This window comes from Podarcis liolepis (genome assembly GCF_965112155.1).
Source record: "Podarcis liolepis genome assembly, chromosome: 12".
NCBI classification, from domain to species: domain Eukaryota; kingdom Metazoa; phylum Chordata; class Lepidosauria; order Squamata; family Lacertidae; genus Podarcis; species Podarcis liolepis.
This window is the reverse complement of record NC_139563.1, coordinates 46,638,262-46,656,321: the sequence shown is the minus strand read 5'-3', so window position 1 is coordinate 46,656,321 and position 18,060 is coordinate 46,638,262. Positions and strand designations below refer to the sequence as shown.

General features: G+C 42.1%; 1 protein-coding gene across 1 annotated transcript in view; it reads right to left on the bottom strand.

Annotated features, from left to right (window-relative positions):
• LOC310689771 (collagen alpha-6(VI) chain-like) overlaps positions 1-17,734 on the bottom strand; it is a 55,995-nt gene extending 38,261 nt beyond the window's left edge. Inside the window, exons 1-7 of the mRNA XM_083467750.1 lie at positions 17,645-17,734; positions 15,470-16,099; positions 10,460-11,065; positions 8,826-9,389; positions 7,320-7,877; positions 4,947-5,522; positions 2,896-3,459 (exon numbers count right to left, since the gene is read on the bottom strand). Of these exons, the coding sequence (XP_083323876.1) occupies positions 2,896-3,459; positions 4,947-5,522; positions 7,320-7,877; positions 8,826-9,389; positions 10,460-11,065; positions 15,470-16,099; positions 17,645-17,711 (3,565 nt within the window). The 5' untranslated portion in view covers positions 17,712-17,734. The remainder of the gene's footprint in view (positions 1-2,895; positions 3,460-4,946; positions 5,523-7,319; positions 7,878-8,825; positions 9,390-10,459; positions 11,066-15,469; positions 16,100-17,644) is intronic.
• Between the last annotated feature and the right edge of the window lie 326 nt (positions 17,735-18,060).

Genomic DNA, 18,060 nt, shown 5'->3' with positions numbered 1-18,060 from the left:
TCAAAGTTCTCAAGGAAATATGGCCTGCCTTCCCCTGACATTATGGGCTGGTTTTTATGAAGGTGCCTGCTGGAAAATACCTTGAGCTGGATGGTCGTCCTTAAAATTCCCATTTTAAAATTGTCAACAGATTACAAATGACAAGAGGAGATATTTGAATTGGAAATGAAAGAGGACTCTGACAGGTGGAATCTTGGACCAATTGGACTGAGCAGATATGAAGTAGTAGGAAAACGTCTCGTGAACTATTAGCTTTCCATACACACAGAAGGAAGGAAAAGCACTTATTTTAGAAATAATAATTATTGATTTATCATGGATTGGCAATTTGTTGAGTAATCTCACTTGTAGATATTGTAAATGTTAATATATTGTACGTGCAGGAATTGGCAAGTGGATAGCTGATGGCTGAGGATAATGAGTTAAAAACAAAAAAAAGTAATGTAAGGTTAGTTGCAAGGAATGGGATGTGACTTAGAAATAACTAGGAAAATAATGCAGCAACAGGAGGAAACTATGGATACATCAACAATGGAGTGTGGGAAACCAATTTTTGGAAAAATTGTATTAAATGTGCTTTAATTTGTGGTTGATTTGGGAAAAAATGGAAAATCAATAAAAGCGGTTTGGCCACAAAAAATAAATAAAAATAAAATTCCACTGGCCAACCATACATACATTGAAATGGACTATATAAAATGGTGCTTAGCAAATTTCAGCAACAGAAAAAGTGATACTTTGAGCTGATGTACATTTGCAGCAGAATCATGTGGTGCAACTTTTCCCCCCTGGACCATAACACTGCACAGTGCAAGGGGAGGTACTCTTCCTGGACTATACCTGCAGCTAATCACCCTCACATAAAAATGATTAATGGAGAAGGGTATGTTAGAACCCTTCTAGTTTATGTGTTAATCTTCAATATGCAGCGTGTGGGATAACCATCCTCATATAATCAACATGCTCAAGTCTAGTTAATGCATGAAGGGGTTAATACCATAAAGTAAACTGTCCTCCTTGGCTTAGCTATACCCACTTCCAGTCACTTTGGGAGAAACTAGGTAATCCCCAGTCTACCTGAGAAGCTCAATGTGTGAAGAGGTTTGAGCTGATTGCTCTGCATGGCGCTCACAAGCCACTTGAGCTCCTATACCAATAATTTAGCCACTTTGTAACTAAGCCAAGTTTTACTGCCTGTGCAAGTTTCTGAAGCACATGAATTTGGCTTTGGAGAGTTTGTAAGTAAACCATTTTTTAAAACTTACTTTTCCTATGTTGGGAGAAGAGGGAAACTTTGGAAAGAAACTTTTTAAGGGGACATTTTGCAACTCACTTTAGAGGGCAGACATATTTTAAAGGATATATATATATATATATATATATATATATATATATATATATATGCAGGTTTTGGTGTCTTCGGGTGTCTTCCCGTGTAAGAGTTGGGGTGTCTAGGCGACGTTTCGACGAGGTCTCACTCGTCATCTTCAGGCTGGTGCTTTCGGCTTCTTGTTACTGGAAGAAGCCGAAAACAAGAAGCCGAAAGCACCAGCCTGAAGATGACGAGTGAGACCTCGTCGAAACGTCGCCTAGACACCCCAACTCTTACACGGGAAGACACCCGAAGACACCAAAACCTGCATTCCTGTACCCGTGAAAATCTACGAAAGCATATATATATATATATATATATATATATATATATATTTGCTTTCGTAGATTTTCACGGGTACAGGAATGCAGGTTTTGGTGTCTTCGGGTGTCTTCCCGTGTAAGAGTCGCCTAGACACCCCAACTCTTACACGGGAAGACACCCGAAGACACCAAAATATATATATATATATATATTCTCACCAAAGGCAACACAGGGAAGGTGTTGGGTTGCTTGTTTTTAAACATTCACATATGAAACCCACACCAGCATTTTGGAGCAGTAAAGTTCAAGGAAAGGTGCCTGATATCTCACTCTGGTGCATGTATAGTAGATGTCCTCTTAGAATATTCAAAATGCTAGAAGTGGAAGTGACTCAAAAGCTCACACTTCCAATATTTTGAATATTCCTTATACAAAATTATTATTTGAATAATAAAATTCAACACATATCTGACGTAAAGTTCCACCTCTCATAACAAATATTTTTAGAATGCTAATGTCAATTAATTTTCACATTAGCGTTCTTACTTAGCAGAAGAACATTAAAGAGAGGGGAAGAAGTGGATCAAGGTCCTTCTTAGCAGGCAAGGCTAGTCCCATTATTTTGTGGATTATCACCAATGGGCTTCAAGTGCCAAGAATGAAGTAATGAAGGGCCCTCAAGTGTGACAGTAAATAAGGACAAAATAAAAACAAAAAGTAGTTTTCTAAGGAGAAGGGAACAAACTCTTGGGGGAATGAATTTACACACCCACAATTCCTTTTTATATTGCATTAGCCATATGCAATGATATTTTTCTAGAAAAAGAGGTGCTGGAACTCACTATGAACACTTTCTTTGCTCTCTTATACAGTGGTACCTTGGGTTAAGTACTTAATTTGTTCTGGAGGTCTGTACTTAACCTGAAACTGTTCCTAACCTGAAGCACCACTTTAGCTAATGGGGCCTCCTGCTGCCACCGCGCCGCTGGAGCATGATTTCTGTTCTCAACCTGAAGCAAAGTTCTTAACCCGAGGTACTATTTCTGGGTTAGCGGAGTCTGTAACCTGAAACGTATGTAACCTGAAGCGTATGTAACCTGAGGTACCACAGTAACGGCAATGGCGCCCACCTAAGAGGGGCCGGAACTGAGTTCCAGTGAGTTCCGGCTGAAAAAAAGTCCTTGCCCTTTATGAAAACATAAATCTATTTTTACATAAATAATGAAAGGAGATCTAAAATGTTTTTGAACGGAGCTTACTTGCTTCACTTTTATCTTGACACACTTCTTTAGTTACGCGAGTTAGAATACTTGGCAGATCTGCGAAATTCGCCACAGAGTATATCCTGTCAGCGTCATCAGTTATCTCCATGAGTTTTGCCCGGTCAACCGTTCCCACTCCAATAGCATGAATCTCGACACCATCGGCAGCCAGGGCTCTTGCACTGTCAGCAACAGGGTCATCGGAGACTCCATCTGTGATTAGCAGTAACTTGGGCATGACGTGTCTAGGCATTCTGCGTCTTGTGGAGTTGAAGAAGGCCTTCACTCCTTTGAGAGCCTCTCCAATGAATGTATTACCACCTTCCATCATCGTAACGCTAATAATTTTTTCTTGAAGTTCTGGTTTGTTCTGATAAGCGCCCAGACCAAATTCTTCTTCATATCGGTCAGCAAATTGGGCCATACCAACTCGCACGTTGTCATTATAATCAATTAAATCAAGCATATCTTTCAGGAAGACCTTCATCCTCTCAAAGTCTTCGGGGGGTATACTTCTGGAACCATCAATCAGGAAAACAAGATCAGCCTGGATCTCACATTCTGCAAGGGGGGAAAACAATGTAAACCAAGATTTTTGTATTAGTACTGCAAAAAAAGGTGAAAGCAACAGCCACATGGAATAACTTATTCCATGAAGGTTATCAAGTCCAGTCCACTAAGAGCTGTCTATTAAAAAGAGATGTCAGTAGCCACAGTAAGACTTTAAAACCGTACGGTACAACTGCCTTGTCTTGGTTTATGTGAATCCCTTAGGAGTCTTTGGGATAAATGTGCTTTAAATACAAAGTCTTAGAGTGGTGGATTCTATGTTAGTTTTCTTGGTATCTTCTATTATGATTATGATTATTAATAACATGGGATTCTACACCTGTATTCTGCAGCATCACAGTCCTAACCTGCTCTCCCTCTCCTTGCTTCCTATCTGGGTACTCAGATAAGGATAATGCTTGTTCAGCCCCCCAAAAGGGTTGGGGGTTTAGAATGAATTGTGCCACCTTCTGCTGTATACTGAAAACCAAACTGAATATTATTTTCCTCCCTCCCTCCCTCATTTAAGGAACAACAACAGAACCAACCATGACAAGTTTCTAGTCCAAATAGAAAAAGTGAAGGTAAGGGGAGGGGGCCCCTTAAACTTTGAAACCTCTGCTGTTTTCCAGCTGAAAACTTGACACATCTCTGAGCTGCTCTTTCAACCTGCATCAAGAAGATGCAGGTAACCTCCATACAATATCTCGTTTGGTGGTCTTCTGTGAGCTTTCTGAGGCAAACCGGCAGACAAAAATAGATCTCTATTGCATTTCAATGGGTCTTGATGAAGATGCCACAGGAAGGCTAGTGGGGAATTACTTCCTAGTTTGGTAAAAGAGGTGTTCTGTGGTTTTACTTTGCATGCGTTCAGATGAGTGCTGTGCTCAGTCGTGTTTTCATTATTCTGTGATGGGGTTGCATTTCCTGGGCTTCAAAGGAATCAACAGATTTAGACTTCACGCGCACCCACACACCCACATCATGTACAGTCCTTCTATCAAGGTTGACTGGGAGTAAAAGGTGAGAAAAAGAATATTCAGCATGAAATCCAATGTAGGAAAGTCATGCTTCCTAAAAGTTATTTTAACAGAGTAGAACAGGACATGATTAAACAGTTGAGGTCCTGATGACCAAGCTCAAGGCTCATGAGCTGCCCTGAAATCTACAGATCATGGGCAGTGTGTACATTAATAATAATAATAATAATAATAATAATAATAATAATAATAATAATAATGGCTAAAGGAAGGACTAAAATATAATGTAATTATAAATGGGTGAAGTGAAATTATCACAAGTCCATTATCTTATAACTGACACAACAACCTTTTGAAAGAAAATGGGCAACTGGGGAATTGCCATGGAAAACTTTTCCATTTCCCAAATGTCTCTGGAAACACCAACTTTAACCACGCTATATGAGGATAGGCTGTTTCACACCTACTACTGAAAAGCAACAACACGTAAACACAACAAAGAGTAAGTCTACACCTTACCTGGCTTTGAATTGTTGCATAGATTATCTGATAATTTCTTGGATATGTTTTGCAGTCCTTCGAATGTGTCCACAAAATACTGGTTTTCTTCTGATCCAGCCATAGTCAAAAGTTCATCAAGTTTGGCTTCTTTTATCCCAATGGCCAAGATAGTAATTTTATCATCCCGGAGTTTTTTAGACACTTCCTCAAGTCTTTCTGTATCGTGGGATTCACCATCGGTTATGACCATAAGAATTTGGGAAACGCCCCTGTGTTTGCGGCTGCCCCGTGCCTCAGTGAAAAGTGGTTTTGAATGTTCAAGAGCCTCAGCAGTGTATGTATTGCCCCCTAAATGTGTGTCACTCCTGATAGCATCAATGACTGCTGATTGTGTACTGTGGTCATCGAGATCAAACAGAATGTGTGGATCATCTGAATATTTGAGGGCTCCGAACTGAACAAGCTCCTTGCCAACATTAGATTTATTCACAATGCCAATCATGAAGTTCTTCATGAGATCATAGTTGTAAGGACCAATGCTGCCAGAACTATCAATTACAAATACTATATCCAAACGCTCTAGCCTTTTGCACTCTGGAAAGCAAATGAGAGAAGATACCATCAATATTCATTAGTCATATTCAAACACCTTGTTACTCTTAGAAATGCAAGTTCATTGCACGTGGCAAAGTAAAGAATGCAATATTTCTCATTATTGCAATTATGAATGAGTTCATCGCGATGGTGCCAATGTTATATTCTATATTTACCCAGAGTGCATGAAGTGTGCAACATTGTGAGATGAGTTGGATATGTGTGCAAGCAGGTGGGTCGCCTGAGATGGAAAGATGCGCTTGCCAAAACCACCCAGAGAATTTGTGGCAACAAAAAGTCACAATTTGTAGCACAGTTAGCAACATTGCACTCCAATATTTGCAACTTTAGAAAATTGCTGTGTACATAACAATTCTATCTTTAAAATATCTGTATTTCTTTACAGACCCGTTATAGAGAAGATTCAAGACCCCTATTTAAGAATCATTGAAGTGGTACATGATAGCATTAAGTCTATTTGTAAACTATCATTTCAGTGCAGTAAATGATGCATGGAGGATCCTGGTATGACAAGTGAATAAACACATTGCAGTTAGAAATGTATTATAGCTGAATCGGTGAAAGCTCAACACAGACATTTTGCGGGATTTGGGCCACTTTCCTGTATCAAACAGCCTCAGCAGTAAAAGTGAAATACAAGCAATCTACTTTACAAAGTTATGGTCAGGATGAAAAGTGTAAATTGACGTTGCGTTTCATCCAGGACATTAAAAAAGACAGCATAAGGCAAAACAACTGAAGGTGGGAAAGTATTGAAAGAGGCACACCTCTCTAGCAAAAAAGAAAAGAAAAGAAAGGTAAAGGACCCCTGGATGGTTAAGTCCAGTCAAAAGCAACTATGGGGTTGCGGTGCTCATCTCACTTTCAGGCCGAGGGAGCTGGCGTTTGTCCACAGACAGCTTTCTGGGTAATGTGGCCAGCTTGACTAAACTACTTCTGGCACAACGGAACAATGTGATGAAAACCAGAGCGCACGAGAACGCCAGTACCTATTTATCTACTTGCGCTGGCATGCTTTTGAACTGCTACGTTGGCAGAAACTGGGACAGACCAATGGGAGCTCACTTTGTCACAGGGATTCAAACTGCTGACCTTCTGATCTGTAAGCCCAAGAAGCTCAGTGGTTTAGACCACAGCGCCACTCACGTCCCCTACCTCTCTAGCAGAACTGCCAAAGTAATATATGATGGGGGCATAAAGGTAAAGGTAAAGGGACCCCTGACCATTAGGTCCAGTCGTGACTGACTCTGGGGTTGCGGTGCTCATCTCGTTTTATTGGCCGAGGGAGCTGGCGTACAGCTTCCGGGTCATGTGGCCAGCATGACTATGCCACTTCTGGCGAACCAGAGCAGCACACGGAAACACCGTTTACCTTCCCGTTTACCTTACCTATTTATCTACTTGCACTGGCGTGCTTTCGAACTGCTAGGTTGGCAGGAGCAGGGACTGAGCAACAGGAGCTCACCCCGTCATGGGGATTCGAACCGCCGACCTTCTGATCGGCAAGTCCTAGGCTCTGTGGTTTAACCCACAGCACCACCCACGTCCCCCGATGAGGGTATAATGAAATGCAATTTGACTTATATGCCCTAAAACTGAGTTTTAGATTATCTTTCTACTAGAAGATAGCATTTGAAGCACTGCCATCTTGCTGCTGCAGAACTCTCTCTCTCTCTCTCTCTCTCTCTCTCTCTCTCTCTCTCTCACACACACACACACACACACACACACACACACTGTGCATATGTACCCAAGACCAACAGAAACAGTACTTACCCTCTTCAGGGTTGCACACACCAAACCTGAGCTCATTCTGTACCTTATTCAAAACATCAAAGTTCTCCACGTAAAACACCCTCTCAGGTTTCCCACTGATCTCTTCGAGCTGAGTTTTATTGGCATTAAAAACGCCAACTGAGTAGATTGTGATGCCTTTATCTCTCAGGGCTGTGGCTGGAGTTTTCACCTCATCTTGTGCTTCCCCATCAGTGATCAGGATGAGAACTTTGTGGGCGCCAGGCCGTGCCCCTTTGGCAGCCTCAAAATAATCGGAAATAAATGCCAGTGCTTCTCCAGTGAGTGTGTTGGCTCCGATAAGAGACATACTCCCAATAGCGTCAATGATATCATTCTTTGTCAAGTACCTATTGAGGGGAAACTTTTCTTCGGTTGTGCCACTGAACTGCACAGCACCAACAAACATTTGTTCTGGGCCAATGTTAGATTTATTCACAAACTCTGCCATGAAGTTCTGCATTTTTGCAAAGTCCTCAGAGTGTATGCTACCAGAGCTGTCCACTAGGAACATGACATCAACCTTCCTCACTTCACAGGCTGTGGAAGGAAAAGCAAGGATTGCTCAGGTTAAGAGAAATACATTTGAATTAGGCCAAATTCAGCAGAAAAGAAACATGTTAAAGCAGGTCAGATTGAGGACATTTTGTTGCTTGAGGTGGAACAGGAAATTGCACCCCCTTTTCCCAAATTGAGTTTATTTTTTAAATTTATTTTACAAATAATAATAAACTGCTTCACAGCATGCAGTCACGGAAGCAGCCTACAAGTTGCATACCCTGTAGTGTCTTGTAGTTCCAAGCAGAAAATAGGTTCTGGAAGCAATAAATGTTCATGAAAATATTGATGCAAGGACTTGGGTTTGCTTGACAGCATTGACTCGGAAACTACAACTAATCCAGAATGGCAACATGGGAATAGGCCTTTTCTGTAGTGGCTCCCTGTCCTTGCAGAATGCAGCAGCTAGACTGGTGACTGGGGGTGGCCACCGAGACCATATAACACCAGTCCTGAAAGACCTACATTGGCTCCCAGTACGTTTCTGAGCACAATGCAAAGTGTTGTGCTAACCTTTAAAACCCTAAACGGCCTCGGCCCAGTATACCTGAAGGAGCGTCTCCACCCCTATCGTTCTGCTCGGACACTGAGGTCCAGTGCTAAGGGCCTTCTGGTGGTTTCCTCACTGCGAGCAGTGAGGTTAAAGGGAACCAGGCAGAGGGCCTTCTCAGTGGTGGCGTCCTGTGGAACTCCCTCCTGTCAGATGTCAAGGAAATAAATAACTATCTGACTTTTAGAAGACATCTGAAGGCAGCCCTGTTTAGGGACGTTTTTAATGTTTGATGTTTTATTGTATTTTTAATACTCTGTTGGGAGCTGCCCAGAGTGGCTGAGGAAACCCAGCCAGATGGGTGGGGTATAATAAATAAATATTATTTTATTATTATTATTCTGCTTATGGAAAGAATTACCAAGGGAATTTCTCTTTACCCTTTTTACTGCATATGTCCCGAAAAACAACATTTTTTATTTTTTCCAAGGCTTCGTACTGTTGCACAAGGTAAACCCTTGACACTGAGCCCGCAATATCAAACAACTCTTCTTTGATGGCGTCTTTCACTCCAATGGCGTAAATGTTGACATTTGCCTGTCTCAGCAGCTGAGCAGCTACCTTCACGTCATCACGTGCTTCCCCATCTGTCAGCACAATGAGATAGCAGGGAACATTGCCGCGACACTGTTGTCTTGCATCCTTAAACAATGGCCGTGTGAAATTTATAGCTGCTCCTGTATTTGTTTCTGGTAGTGCTCTATGTCCGATACGATTCATTTCTTTTTCTAAACTGATGCGGGTGGTGTGCTGACCAAGTCTAATTGGTAAGATAGTATTTTTTGAATACTGAGCAACTCCAAATCGAACATTATCAGGTCCTATAGTAAACAGCTTAGTAGCATTCCTCACAAAATTCTTCATCTTCTCGAACTCATCGACATGAATGCTTGACGAATCATCAAGGAGAAAATAAATATCAGCCCTTTCTGTCTCCATACATCCTACAAGAATATAGAGAGATTTTATGTCAGTAGAGGTCAATTCAACACAGTCTGGGTGGGGAACTGCAGCCCTCCAGTGTTGCTGGACTCCAAGTCCCATAAGCCTCAGTCAACATGGTGAGTGGACGAGGATGGTGGGAGTTGTAGTTAGGCAATATTTGGAGAGCCACAAGTTCCCCATCCTCACGTTGGACCCAAAAGATAAGCATTGGGCTTGCATGATAGTATTCAAAGCTATGTAGGCAGAGGGCCAAATGCAGACAGAATTTGTGGTATCAAAAATATGGTAGGCAGAATGTTAAAAAAAATGAAGGCAGAATATATATATATATTTTAAAAAAAGGAGAAAGGAGAAAACATTTATACAGCTTAGTTTTTCACAGTTCAGTGGTATTTTCAGAGTCTTGCCAGAGTGGTGCATGCTCTAGTTATCTCCCGCTTGGACTACTGCAATGCGCTCTACGTGGGGCTACCTTTGAAGGTGACCTGGAAACTGCAATTAATCCAGAATGCGGCAGCTAGACTGGTGACTGGGAGTGGCCGCCGGGACCACATAACAGCGGTCCTGAGAGATCTGCATTGGCTCCCAGTACGTTTCTGAGCACAATTCAAAGTGTTGGTGCTGACCTCTAAAGCCCTAAACGGCATCGGTCCTGTATACCTGAAGGAGCGCCTCCACCCCCATTGTTCAGACTGGACACTGAGATCCAGCACTGAGGGCCTTCTGGCAGTTCCCTCATTGCGAGAAGTGAGGTAATAGGGAACCAGGCAGAGGGCCTTCTCGGTAGTGGCGCCTTCCCTGTGGAACACCCTCCCTTCAGATGTCAAAGAGATAAACAACTACCTGACATTCAGAAGACATCTTAAGGCATCCCTGTTCAGGGAAGTTTTTAATGTGTGACATTTTAGTGTATTTTTGGTCTCTGTGGAAGCTGCCCAGAGTTGCTGGGGAAACCCAGCCAGATGGGCGGGGTACAAATAATAAATTATTATTATTATATTATATTTGAAACCTCAAAACAAAGAGCTGAAAGACCGAAGCAAGTACCAGATTGCATCAATGTCTTTACCTGATTTGAGCTGTTTTTTCATTTCAGGTTGGACATAGAGTCTGCCTTTTATTTGGTTGAAGAGTTTCTTGTGAAACGTCTTGTCCTGTCTGGGCAGGTCGGAAAATTCTGTCAGTTTGATAATATTCGGTTTTGACGGATATGACACAATCTGAGTCAACTCAGCGGTGTCTGCTCTTTCAGTGGCGATGGCAAAGACAGTCACACCAGCCCTGCTAATGAGAGAAGCTGCCCCTCTTATATCATCATCCGAGGGCCTGTGGGTGATAATGGTGGCTACCTTCTCTACACTCCTTCTCCTGTCAGCAAAAACATGTTTTGTGGTCATATTAATGGCAGCACCCAAATGAGATTTCCCTTCTTTAGGGGAAAAGCTCCTAATTTTCTGAAGAATTTCCGTTTTCTTCGTTTCGTCTCTCAGAGAAGTTAATACTTTGGCCTCCGTGCTGTACGTCACAATGCCCATCCTTATGCATGCTTCCTTCACGTCGAGAGAGTTTACTGTGTTCTGCAAGAATTCTTTGATATGTTCAGCGTTCGCCTGTGAAACACCCTCATCCACAATAAATACGACGTCTGCAACTGAGTTTTCATGGCACGTCAGAGCTGGGGGGGGGGGGAATAGCACAGCGTTAGTAACATAGCTGTCAACTTACAAATTTGAAAATAAGGGACCAGCAGCCTCGAAAATAAGGGATCAGCAGCCAAAATAAGGGATTTTCCAGGCACAGGTATGCTAAAACTTCTGAGCCCCTCCAAGCCAAAGGCAGAAAGCCCAGCCAGCAGCCAAACAAAGCCTCAAGCAGTGGTTCCCACAGCGCAGCAACCCGGCAAAGGGGATGCAGCAAGGAAAACCACTGTCACCTCTCCGCTGGGAAGCGCTGAGCAAAGGTGAGTCCCCAGGCAATGGAGCTGATTTGATCGGCACAAGGCATGCAAGCTCCACCCCCCAGTCATTCTTAGACTCCTTATTGGGTGAGCAACGCAACCAAGCAACACAGTTGGAGCCTCCCTCCTCTCTGGCCGGCGGGAAGGGAGGGAGAGGAGCTGCTTCCTTTGAAACCTGGGAAATTTAAGGGACATCATCAATAAGGGACAGCAGTCCCAACAAGGGACAGCAGTCCCAATAAGGGACACGGCGCTGGGATAAGGGAGTTTCCCGCCAAATAAGGGACAGTTGACAGCTATGGTTAGTAATCCAGCTCCCCACTGCACAGTTTGTTTGCTAAAGTTTCTTAAGTGCACAAAGAATACTCTGCAGTCCTAGGCATTCACCGTCTCCCGAACTGCTTTGGGAATGTGCTTAGCAAAGCCACTCCTGCCATTAGGGGGGAGAGACTTGCTGAACCCCCTCCCTCCACCAGGAAGAGAATCAAGTTGCTCTGTCTTAGGAGGATAGGGGTCAGCAAGATAACAGAAAATGGGTAGCCAGCCCCACTGGTACCATCTCCAGGGGTTCCTGGGGACCCGGGGAGCCACAAAACATTTGCCCAGCCTCTGCCCCCTTCCCGCTGCTGCCCCCACCTCTACTAGCATTCTGATGGCAACAAACAGTTGCAGATTGTTTTTCAAGCTAATAGGATAATTGTGAATCTGCTTTTCACCATTTGTCTGAAAGGTTCAAATCCCCCGAGTTACCTTTCAGATTTCTTATCAGGGAGACCAGTTCCATTCTCCTAAGAAAGAGCCAGGTGAGTTGTGCAGTGTCTCTTTAAGGGACAAACATTAAGGGAAGTGTGAGAGGATTGATAGGAAAATGCTTTCACTGTTGGATGCAAAGTCTGAGAGAGGGGACAGAGAGGGGGTTAGACATGCTCTGCTGGCAAAAAGTCTCGGCAATTCAGGCCAAGACAATCAGCAATCAGGACATTATTCCGCCAAGCTTTTTTCCTGCTCTTCTTATAAGTCAGAGATTTCTGCCCCGCAGCTTTGAATAAATAGTGCATTTCCATCTGGGGTGATATCCAGTTAAATTTCAAGAGCAGACCCATCAAAATTAATGGACCTAACTTAGCTATGCTCATTTATTGAAATGGAACTAAAGTGGTACCTTAGTTCTCAAACGCTGAAAACCCAGAAATAAGTGTTCTGGTTTTTGAACACTTTTTGGAAGCCGAACATCCGATGCGGCTGTCAGCTATTGTTTCCGGAGCGCCTGCACCAATCAGAAGCTGTGCCTTGGTTTTCAAACATTTTGGAAGTCAAAGGGACTTCCGGAACGGATTAAGTTTAGCACTTTTATTTTTGCTATTTATTTTGCGTTTTTGCTTTTGAGGCTTTTTTGGTTCATTTCTTTTTGTGACTGTGTGAACCCAGTTCAGCTACTGATTGATTGATTGATTGTGTGACTGCGAAAATGGATTAAAGCCCCCCAGACTGTGCTATAAAATAAATAAGACAGTATTGTAGATAATAAAAAAAATTAAAAAATCTTATCTTCACTGATAGTCATTGTTTAGATGGGGGGCTTTAATCCATTTTCGCAGTCACACAATCAATCAATCAATCAATCAATCAATCAATCAGTAGCTGAATTGGGTTCCACACAGTTTTCATTTTATGGATCAAAAGTCTTGTTAGATAGTAAAATTCATATTAAATTGCTGTTTTAGGGGTTGTTTTTAAAAGTCTGGAATGGATTAACTTGTTTTGCATTGTGCAGGGGCCATGCTAATCTTCTCTGTATTGTTCCAATTTTAGTATATGTGCTGCCGAAGAGAGCCAGGAACTAATCTCAGCTGTGGAAAAAACATGTTCCCATCTTTATTTTCGACTCTTTTGGGTGCAGGAATTTAACCTTAATTATTTACAATTTTTGTTTAACCCGCAAGAAAGAAGGGCTTTTTTGCTGGCTAGGTTCAATTCTAATCTTTCTAACCTCCTTTGGGGTAGGTTTGCGGGTATGGCATGCGATACCCACCTGGTGGAAACTCTAGCTCACATGGCCCTTAAATGTAAAATGTATGATGATCTCTGCCAACAATTCTTAGACCATCTATGTATTCCATAAAGAAGGCTGATCGTCGAAGAATTGATGCTTTTGAATTATGGTGCTGGAGGAGACTCTTGAGAGTCCCATGGACAGCAAGAAGATCAAACCTCTCCATTCTGAAGGAAATCAGCCCTGAGTGCTCACTGGAAGGACAGATCCTGAAGCTGAGGCTCCAATACTTTGGCCACCTCATGAGAAGAGAAGACTCCCTGGAAAAGACCCTGCTGTTGGGAAAGATGGAGGGCACAATGAGAAGGGGACGACAGAGGACGAGATTGTTGGACAGTGTTCTCGAAGCTACCAGCATGAGTTTGACCAAACTGCGGGAGGCAGTGGAAGACAGAAGTGCCTGGCGTGCTCTGGTCCATGGGGTCACGAAGAGTCGGACGCGACTAAACAACAACAACAACAAAATGTATTCCAACATGGAAACCAGAGACAGAGGTTATACGCTTCTTATTACAGGGGAGAGACCAGGAGCTCACCAAGACAGTAGCTAAGTTTCTCTATTTGATTTTTTGTCGCCGAAGTACGCTACAGGATCCTGCCCTTGCTGGAGACCCACAGAGATGAAATAGATTGCTCGCCTCTTTTTCCCTCTGGCAAATGAATGTACTGTCCCTCGTCCCCTCACACTGCCGCCCCAGCGTCATTTTTTAAAATACTAACATGACACATTAGATATATACGTGAAGTTAATGTATCATCTAGGAAACATTCACATCATACATTTCAAGCACTATGACCCCACTTTCAACAGTCATGGTTCCCCCGCCTCCAAGAATTCTGGGAACTGTGGTTTGTTAAGGATCAAAGCGTCGTTAGGTGACGCTTATTCTTCATCACAGAGCTACAATTCCTGCAGTGATTTAACAACCGATCCTTCATCCCAGCAAAGGCTAGGACTTTTAACTTTGTGAGGAGAACAGGGGTCGCCCAACCACTCTCAGCACCCTTAGCAAACTACCGCTCCCAGAACTCTTTGGGGGGAAGCCACGGCAATGAAAGTGGTATCATAGCGCTCCCAAAGTTTGGTGCGAATGCAGTCCAAGTTTGGGATTTTCTGAATTTTGTCCAAAATGTATAAATTGCTGCTTGAATGGCATTTGAAGGATAAAGAGGTAAAGTCGGTTATGATTCATTGGGCTAAAGATTTTGGGTATAATATACAGCTGAGTGATTGGATAAAATTATGGAAAGAAGGTTTAAAATTTACCGCATGCAATGCCTTAAAAGAAAATGTGATGAAAATGATGCATAGATGGTATATTACACCTGTCAAATTAGCTAAAATGTATAAAGTTAATAATAAATGCTGGAAATGTAAAGAAAAAGAAGGAACATTTTATCACATGTGGTGGGAATGTAAAAAGGTGAAAAGCTTCTGGGAGATGATATATAATGAGATGAAAAAAATGTTGAAATAGACATTTATAAAGAAATCAGAAGCATTCTTATTGGGCATTGTAGGAAGTGATATAAATAGAAAGGAATGTAAGCTGTTTTTATACGCAACAACAGCAGCAAGAATGTTATTGGCCCAAAAATGGAAGCAAGAAGAATTACCGACGAAAGAAGAATGGAGAATGAACTTAATGGACTATGCAGAACTGGACAAACTAACAGGAAAGATCCAAAATCTGTGGGACCAGAAATTCACAGAAGACTGGAATAAATTTACAGATTATTTGAAAAGTATTTGTGATGACCGGACTACGTTTGTAGGTTTGCAAGAAGTTTTGTGACGAGTATTATTGGAATTATTGCAAAAATGGATAAAGGGGAGGAGGATTAGTTATGATAATTAAAGGTAATAAGAATTTAAAAAATGAATAAGAAGTGGTTAAAACGGTGGATCAGCAGAAGTGCTGAGGGGAGTCCAAAAAAAGGTTGTATAAATGATGAAGATTTGTGGTATGTATTATAATTTATATGTTAAAATTAATAAAAATTATTATGAGGAAGTTTGGGATTTTCTGACCCATGTTTCTGAAATTCTGCTGCCTTGTTTTCTTTACCTTCTGTAGATACAGGACCAGCGGTTCCGGTGACACTTTCTGTCACACTTGGAGGCGCAGGCGTTGGCGTGGCCGTGAAAATCTCCATTTGTGCTGCCTTTCCAATAACTTCAGACATGTTTTGAGAAAACGCTAGGAGATCCCTTGGTGTACCAAATTTATAGTGGAATGGAGGAGTAGCTATTGACTGCAGCGCTTGAGGCAACGCCTCCTGGATTCCTAATGCGATTATTTTTATTCCATCCCGCCTCAATCGGCTTGCTGCTTCTTCCACGGGATCATCCGACGTCGCTGAAGTTGTGACCACCACAATCTGGCTCCTGTCTTTTCTCGGGCTTCTGAAAAACGTCTCGTGGACCCTTCGTATGGCATTCCCAGTCCTCAAAGGTCCACCTTTGAACGAAACCTTTTTGAGTTGGTTCAGCATGGGGTTCTTTGCTTTATAGTCATCCAGCTGGAATTCAACCTTCACGTCATCGCTGTATTGCACGAGTGCAATTCGATACCTGTTTGGGCCAATTGGGAGGCTGTTGATGATTCTGTTAACGAAGGATTTCACAGATGGAAAAGCCCTTCTCCCAAGGGCATCAGAGCTGTCGATCAAAAGGACAATATCTGCAGATTCAGAGGCTGAGAAAGCAGAAAATAAAAACTTAGTGCATAAGCTTATCAGGGCTTTACACAGACAATAAACATACCTTCCAACAAATTGAAGGTAAAAAAACGGGACCCCATCTTCCAGGACCCCATCTTCTCATTTTTTCTTTCTTGTGAGAGGACGGCGGCCATTTAGGGTGCTGTGATCTCTCATGATTCCCCTCCCCAAAGTGTTTTGGGGGGACATAGTGCCCCAAAACATGCCTTTTGGGGCACCACACAAGATTGTGGCCCTCAAAGTGCTTTTCCTGTGGGAAATTGCGCATGAAATTGCGCAAGATCACGGCGCCCAAAATGGCCACCATTTTTTCCCCTCATGAGAAAAAATAGGTTGTCCTGGTTTTTCTGGGACAGTTGCAGGGTATGAATAAATAAAAAGAAGTGGAACCCAAATATGTAAAAATTATACAGTTTATCATGAATTCTCTTTTATTTGTTAATATTCTCTGGTGTCAGAAATATACCAATATATCTATTGCTCTTGTGAACTTGTATCCTCAATTTATTGTACTTTGTATTTACACTGAAATTGCTTTAGTCTTTCTTGTAAATTGCTCTAGAGAAGTGAAGGGCAGTGTAAAAATATCTTGAAGAATTAAGTGCATCAAATGTTATAACATGCCTCACATTTCCCTGCGGTCACACTTTGTCCTCCTAATTTACACAACACGCAAACAAAACTGGCTTGCTGCTGTCTGCCCCTGAATCCTTGTCTCATTAAAAATAATTTAATATTAAGGATAACAATGATAATGCCATCTATACATGTGCAGTTTTCTAAAGTTTCACATGTAGCTATCCCAGATGTGGCTCAATATATTTTGGCACCTGAGGTAAAAAAAAGAGGGGGGTGCAGCGCCCAGGGAACAACAGACACGACCATTTCTTGCCTATGAGTGCGAGGAGACCAGGATTCTCTCCTATTGTAGAGATGGCATCAAGGGAGGGCTGCCAAGGAGACAACAGATCCGGCCCTTGCTGCCAATGGTGGTGGCAACAGCGGATGATGCATTCTTTGGAGGCCAGATCTGCTGCTGCCCCTGCGAATCCTGCCGCCCGAGGCACCTCACCTTGCCACATGGGTGAGCCGGCCCTGAACTCCGTCTCTCTCCCCCCCCCACTGCAAACCTACTACCAAATATCTATTTGAAAGGAGCTTATGATCTAAATTGCCACCAGACTGTAAGGACCACTGAGAATTTAATAAAATTTATATAATTTTCTAAATTACATTTCAAAATATCCATTTAGACAACCTTAAACCAGTGACTTCCCTTCTTTTTCCGTGGTTCATTTTGCATACCATACAATACATCCCTGCATATTTTGCATTAACGAAACCATTCAATAATCCATTGTCACATCCATCAAAATTTATTTACACCGTTGAATTTATCTCAATGCTACCAGTGTCTTTAAATAGAAAATTGAAAATTGTGAAAATTGTGTTTATTTAGAACCACTGATCTTAACACAAAATATGACATGCTACATTTTTTAAAAAGGATACTGAATTACCAGGTCTCTGTGCTGTAGACGTCCGTGCTCCGAGAGTAACCAGAAGAAAAATTAGAAACATCTTCATTCTGTGCACAAATGAGCCAGGAAAAAATCATAATCACATTCATTTCATTTCATTTCATTTCACTGATACCAATTTTTCCTCCAAGGAGTTCTAGGTGGTGTACAATACGATACGATACGATATGATACGATATGATACAATATGATAATCTTTATTGTCATTGTCCCATACAGAACAATGAAACTGAAAATCTACATCAGACATTCAGAAACCAACAAGCCTGCTATCCCAGCTATCCCAGCTTGTTTAGCCCCCTAAAAACTCTGATACCCCATAATTAAATACAATATACTCCCATAGAGACTACCTTAAAAAGGTAAAGGGACCCCTGACCATTAGGTCCAGTCAT